We start from the raw sequence: 7,026 nt of genomic DNA, 5'->3' as shown, positions 1-7,026 counted from the left end.
TCAAAATTAAGACCCCCCCCCCCCCCCCAAATTCCCTTTTTCCATTTTATTTTTTCTGGATTACATTATAATTTTGATGTCAGTTTTACTTATATAGCACTATTAAACAAACACACACAAATAGTAATAATAATAGTGCCCTAAGTATGGTTTTTTTTCTCTCTCTCTCTCTCTCTCTCTCTCTGAAATTTTGTGTTGTGTTTTAACAGTTTATGAATCCATATGTCTCAGAATTTGGCTAAATGAGCATCTTGTCCATGCTTATTATAAAACAGTCTTTCATCAGGATCGTGCCAGTGAGCGTGTCTTGAAATACTGTCCATATTGACAGCCCACTAGGTTCTGGAACAGAGCAATAATGTCCACATGAATAATCTTGCATAACTGCAATAGAGATTTTAATGTTGTTTTACTGATTTGTTTGTCCTTGAGCGAGTACACTGGCTCTGCTCCAAACTCTCTAGCTGCCTACCTAGAAGCATCTTACGCACGCCAACACAAACACTGATCCAGACAGTATGCAGCAGAATGATGCTGCCTTATACACAACACCTCGTTTTAGCCAACATATGGCAGCATCTCATGGAGAAGACAATCTCAGAATGCATTGCTATAAGCCAAGTGTCAGGGGAAATCTCCTTTCTTGATCAAGTACATCAGAGAATAGATATAATAGCTCCATCTTATTAAAAATGCTCTTTATCCAAACATATGTGTGCATTTTTGTACCTATTAGAATAGCGAGCTGTTAGCAACATTGTTAGGGTTTGGAAGAGGGCGTGATGTTTCCTGTTTGATGTTTTGAACTCAAGAGGTCAATCAATTAATTAACCCTCATAATAGAGTTAGAAATCTCATGAAGTAGCCACGGACTCAGAGTTTTCATTAATTATATATGTGGAAATGAAGGCTGGTGGTTTAGATCTGAAGGTCTTGTGTCCTAGTTCATGAAGCTCTTGAGACGCAAGCTGCTTGCAGATTAATTTTGAGGACGTCCAGTGTGACCGTTTCATGCCCGCATGTAATATTCTCACTGTAGCTCGTATCTGTGCTTTATCACAAAGAACCAATCCAGTCGAGCGATTTGGTTGCGAGTTGGGCACTGTGTGTTTTTGTGTGCTTTCAGGCGAGGACAATGCAAATGTTGTGGTTTTATTTCTCTCATCACATACGATTCACAAGCGGGTCTCAGCAGATTGAGACACGCCGCAGCGCCGTCCCCGAGTTTTGTTGCAGGAAGCACAGTCTGTCTGCTCCACCTCGTTTCGTTTCATTAATGAGGCTAATGAGTGATTGCCCTCCACATGTGTTCTTCGGCTGAGTCCGTCTGTGGAAGTAATAACTCACTCTTTCCGAAAGATGCATGAGGTTATTAGGGCTGCTGCTTCTCCCTGCAGGGTTTGATGAATTTTTAAGAGCCTGGTGTGTTTCTATGGCAGCACAGGAGCGAATGATCTGACTGAAGCTGCCATCTGTGGAAACGACAGGACCTCGGGCTGTGCCGCAGATCCCAGATCAGTCTGTTTGTGTAGTATTATAGTTAAGCTGCAGGTTTTCCGTAGTTCTTTTCTAGAGAGGAAAGAGAATCGCTCATCTGTTTGAGCATAAGCAGCCGCTGACCTACTACTGTCAGTGTGATGGGCTGTGATCGTCGCCATGGCAACAGCATCTGGCTGATGCGTGTTGTCCAGCTGGGTTTCGGCTGAGCCTCCTGCGGGTGGCTTTAATATATGCAGCGCTCGGCCACGGTCTGCTGAATCTCTTTAAATGAACAAATACTGCTCATCAGGCAGAGCGCGTCAAACGCTCTTTACAGAGCTGCCTGTCTTTTTCAAATATTTATGCATTTCTCTCCGAGCACCAATCAATACAGGCAACCGCAAGCTCTTAATGCACCATGACATTGACTATTGTTAACAGCTCTCCAGTGTGCAGAGGAGAAGAAAATTATCTCATTCTCAGCCATGTAAAAATAATAAAATGCATGTTTTGAAATGTCTTGGATTTATTTGTATTTTTCTGCAACAGTAACCATCATGAGATATATATTCAAAATGTTAAATATCAGATTTAAAAGAGTAATAATCTAGTTGAAATAAAAGCACATATTTTTCCACTGACAGTTTTTCTCAACATAATCAGGAGCAATATTTCATCATTTAGGTACTGTAACACTCCTCACAAAACTTGACAAGGCAGGAGGGAGGCTTTAGGACACTTAACTGGCCAAATAAAAGGCACATTCAGATCAGATTCCAGGAATTTAATATGATATGGCAAATCCTCAATAAAATATTGTAAATGTTCACAAGATTGGGTTCGGTAAGATTTTGTTTTTCAATGTGTTTGAAAATCTCTTATGCTCACTGAAGCCGCATTTATTTAATAAAAAATACAATAAAAACAGTAATATAGTGAAATATTATTACAATTTAAAATAACTGCTTTCTATTGTAATATATTTTAAAGTGTAGTTTATTCCTGTGATCAAAGCTGAATTTTCAGCATCATTACTCCAGTCTTCAGTGTCACATGATCCTTCAGAAATCAGTATAATATGCTGACTTGCTGCTCAAGAAACATTTCTTATTATTATCAGTTTAAAACATGCTACTTCATATTTTTGTGGAAATTATATATTGTATTTAGTGATAGTTTTTCAGGATTTTTTGATTAATAGAAAGTTCAAAGAACGTTTATTTTAAATCATGTGTAACATTATTAATGTCTTTACTGTCACTTTTCATCAATGTAATGCATCCTTTCCTTTCTGAATAAATGTATTTCTTTCATTAAAAAATAAAAAAGTCTTACTGACCCCAAACTTTTGACCAGTAGAGTATCTTGTCAGCCTTGATCTGTTCTACTGTGTGGGAAAGTATGAAATGATTCTTGCATAAATAATGTTGTGTGTAATGTTTGTACACAGATATCATCCAGAAGTCTCAGGAAGGGTACCAGGCCGCCTTTGACATCAGCAAAGACAACATGCAGCCCACTCATCCCATCCGCCTGGGCCTGGCTCTCAACTTTTCAGTCTTTTACTACGAGATCCTGAACTCTCCAGAGCAGGCCTGTGAACTGGCCAAGAAGGTTAGTATGGGTGCTCACAGCTCATACACAGAAAATAGCTTGGTATGATTTATTAATCCATATATCTGTTCTCATGTAGGCTTTTGATGATGCCATTGCTGAGCTGGACCAGTTAACTGAAGACTCGTATAAAGACAGCACACTCATCATGCAGCTACTTCGAGACAATCTGACGGTGAGTGCTTATTTTCTGATATTCACTCAGTACAGCTGAGAATTTCACTGCCGATAATCATACAAACAACTGATTTGACTAGCTCTTTAACTCTTACCTAATTGAAAAACAGGGCTTTGGAAACATGTGAACTACTTTTAAATGGGCCATGAAATGGAAAATCGAAATGTCCTTGATATTTACGCGCATAAGAGGTTATTCTACAATAAAAACCCTTCAGGTTTCTTACCTCAAACCTAACTCCCCAGTTTAAAATATGAGTTTTTGTTTTCCACCCTTCTGAAACATGTGAAATCGGTGCAAGGAAGTTTAGCAATCACAGCGTTTAATTGTGTTTCTGATAGATGGTAACACACCTCGAAGCATTTTTGTTAATGAGGATGAATAATGAAAAACAAATATTTAACCAATATTAGAACTAATCTCTAGATATAAAATATAATAATATAAGACCCCTTTAACTTCAAAATACAAAGCTCATGACGTAAGACACTGAAAACAACAACAACAACAGAAATACGGCACAACACAGCCCTTAATTACATTCAGATGAAGCTTTTTTGACACGTTTTGCTTATTTAATGGAAATTAAACAAAATATGGAAAATGCAACATTACCTACAGTAGAGGATCCTGATTATAAAGCACTCAAACACAAGTTAATGATGAGTAGATCTTGAAATAATCCTTACACACGACAAGACATTCTTACTACTTACTAAAACACCTCAGTTTAAATGATCCGCTGTATTTCCACTAGCAGTATTAAAAACAATTAAATTTTCTCAGTTATCAGCAAATACGTTATACAGCCCTGGACTTCATGCTCTTTTCTACCCTTTTAAATTTCCATGTTTAAAAAAATATGCATATGGATGTGCACATTTTAATGCTCCCCCGTTTGAATGTTTTCAGCTGTGGACCTCTGACAATCAGGCCGACGCTGAGGACACAGAGGAGGGCCGGGAAAACTAAAGCCGACTCCACAAAGAAGCTTTTCAGTCAGCACGGCTGACGCTTTTCCAGTTCCAGCTTCATACTCACCAGCCCGTCATTTATGTGTGTGTTTGGATTTGAGAGTGTGAAGGAGAGACTGTACATGTGTTTGTTTGGGAGGGGGAGGGGGGGCAGGCAGGCAGGCAAACAGCAGTTGTTTGTCTTTAAAATGTGTTAATTGTGGATTGGAGAATGCAATGTAGTTTGTTGGCTTGATGTGTGCTCATGCATGTGCTCGTGGGATGCCAGTCACCATCAAGCCAACGTCAGCTTTGTTGTAGGTGCATATGTGAGAGAGAGCGCGCGAGTATGAACCCTTTTCTGAGTTTGCTAGGGGAGCATTTAGTGATGGGTTTCTTGTGGCTTAGACTGAATTCTTCATTTTCCTAAAGAATCATGGGAAATAAACCAAAACTTGTGACAGATTGGGCTTGTGCAAGACATTCTACTTCAGTTGTCAAGTGTTTGATTTCTCATTGGTGAATAATGCGTACAGTCTTTCTTTGTCGACCACAGACCTAAGATCAAAAAGACTTGACACATGGCTTTTACTGTAACTTTGATATAAAAGTCTTGTTACCGGAGCAGTAAGTAATGCTTTTCATGTGCTTATCTGATTAATACTGTTTTCTATTAGGAGTTTCGGTTTTGTTTTATTTGTACTACTACTTACTCGATCTGTTTTTAGTTTGTTTTGTTTACTCTTTTGATACTTGCCTAAACTGCATGTGGCTTTAGTTAATCAGGGTGACTGGAGTTGGCTGATTGGGCTGTCTTAGAATTTTCATACGGAACACTCAGCATTATTGTTATTTGTTATGGAGGGTGGGCGGAGGGATCTGGATCTCATGTTAGTGGTATTAAAACAGATAAAACACAAACCACATGATCTCTTGGTCTTTTTGCATTGCATTCAGTCTCTGGTGTTGTTCAAACCTGGCCGTTCCAGAAAAATCCTGGACTTCAAATATTCATTTAGATGAGTGCTTGCGTTGGTTATTGTGACACAAGTTAAGATTGAAAAGGATTTTCAACTAAACAAAGAAATAGTTCCCAAAAATGAAAGTCAGCATCATTGACTCACCCTTAAGTTGTTCCAAACCTTTCATGGGGGAGGGAAACTGAAGTCACCAAGTGAATGGAAACTGGAGCTATCAAACTCCAAAACTGAGAACAAAACTGTCTCTCTGTGGCCATAACTGATGTGAAACTACCTTTTGACATGCTGTGTTTAATGTACATTAATACAAACAGGAATGGAGAGCTACAGCAGAAGACATGTCTAAAGTTCAGTCTCTGGTGTTGTTCAAACCTGGCCGTTCCAGAAAAATCCTGGACTTCAAATATTCATTTAGATGAGTGCTTGCGGGGGAGTGGGATTGGTTATTGTGACACAAGTCAAGATTGAAAAGGATTTTCAACTAAACAAAGAAATAGTTCCCAAAAATGAAAGTCAGCATCATTGACTCGCCTTTAAGTTGTTCCAAACCTTTCATGGGGGAGGGAAACTGAAGTCACCAAGTGAATGGAAACTGGAGCTATCAAACTCCAAAACTGAGAACAAAACTGTCTCTCTGTGGCCATAACTGATGTGAAACTACCTTTTGACATGCTGTGTTTAATGTACATTAATACAAACGGGAATGGAAAGCTACATCAGAAGACATGTCTAAAACAATTTCTGTCTGTTGAACAGAGAACAAAAAACACAATTTGCTTTCAGTCGGACAGATTACAACTCTTCCTTCCCACCTAATGTGCTGGATAGATTGCTTACAAATCGTAGTCCATTACTGATTCCAAATTACATGACAAGAATTGTAGCTTGTGACGTGATCCGTTACATTACATGTTTTAGGAAATATAATTATATAGTCCTAATAAGACTACTTTTTGATTACTTTTAGAACCTGTTTGGTATCAGGGATACAGCCTTACGATGGTTCATTTCATATCTTAAAGACAGTTCCTTTTAGGAGTTAGGTAAGTTCATCATCTGCTCCTATTATTAGTGGAGTACCTCAGGGCTCTATTCTGGGCCCGCTTCTTTTTAACTTATATATGCGTCCTTTGGGGGACATTATTAGGAAGCACAATGTTTTATTTTATGCTGACGATACAGTTGTACCTGCCGCTAAAAGCTGGCGATACCATTTAACCATTGTTGGGATGTATCTCGGATATTAAGAAATGGTTATTAAATAACCTTCTCCAACTTAATGAGGACAAATCAGAAATAATTGTTTTTGGTCCCCCAAAATTAAGGTGGGGTCTCATTACGGAGCTGGGCAATCATTTCCCCTCAATTTCCTCCCAGGTTAGGAACCATGGTATTATCCTGGACTCTGAATTATGTTTATCCAAACAAATCAATTCTGTTAAGAACCGTTTTTATCAACTGCAGATCATTTCCAAACTTAAACCGTTTTTGTTTTTTCAAGATTTGGAGAAGGTTATTCATGCTTTTATTACTTCACGTTTAGATTACTGTATATAGATTCACTGTGCTCGGGTCTTCCTCAGTCATCGCTTGCACACGTCCAGTTGGTACAAAATGCAGCTGCAAGGCTGCTGACCAGGGCAAAGAAATATGACCATGTCGCCCTAATTTTGGCTTCACTTCATTGGCTCCCGGTCCATTTTAGAATTCAGTTTAAGATTTTGTTGTTTGTTTTTAAAGCTCTTAACAATCAAGCTCCATCTTATCTCAAAGACCTTCTTACCCCTCAGTCATCTATCAGATCTTCTGACAGGGCTCTTTT

At 38.7% G+C, this 7,026-nt stretch overlaps 1 protein-coding gene and 1 long non-coding RNA gene across 2 annotated transcripts in view; one reads left to right on the top strand and one right to left on the bottom strand.

Moving 5' to 3' along the window:
* Positions 1 to 5,145, top strand: part of LOC107550094 (14-3-3 protein zeta-like) — an 18,730-nt gene extending 13,585 nt beyond the window's left edge. The window contains exons 4-6 of the mRNA XM_016231321.1: positions 2,930 to 3,093; positions 3,173 to 3,268; positions 4,184 to 5,145. Of these exons, the coding sequence (XP_016086807.1) occupies positions 2,930 to 3,093; positions 3,173 to 3,268; positions 4,184 to 4,243 (320 nt within the window). The 3' untranslated portion in view covers positions 4,244 to 5,145. The remainder of the gene's footprint in view (positions 1 to 2,929; positions 3,094 to 3,172; positions 3,269 to 4,183) is intronic.
* Positions 4,927 to 5,632, bottom strand: LOC107550095 (uncharacterized). The gene is made up of 2 exons (XR_001604623.1): positions 5,577 to 5,632; positions 4,927 to 5,200 (listed from the first exon to the last, which is right to left on the bottom strand). It is a non-coding gene; the product is annotated as an uncharacterized lncRNA (long non-coding RNA).
* Between the last annotated feature and the right edge of the window lie 1,394 nt (positions 5,633 to 7,026).

This window comes from Sinocyclocheilus grahami, unplaced genomic scaffold, assembly GCF_001515645.1.
Source record: "Sinocyclocheilus grahami isolate Dianchi unplaced genomic scaffold, SAMN03320097.WGS_v1.1 scaffold387.1, whole genome shotgun sequence".
NCBI lineage: Eukaryota > Metazoa > Chordata > Actinopteri > Cypriniformes > Cyprinidae > Sinocyclocheilus > Sinocyclocheilus grahami.
The sequence above is the reverse complement of the archived record's forward strand: the minus strand, read 5'-3'. Positions and strand labels throughout refer to the sequence as shown.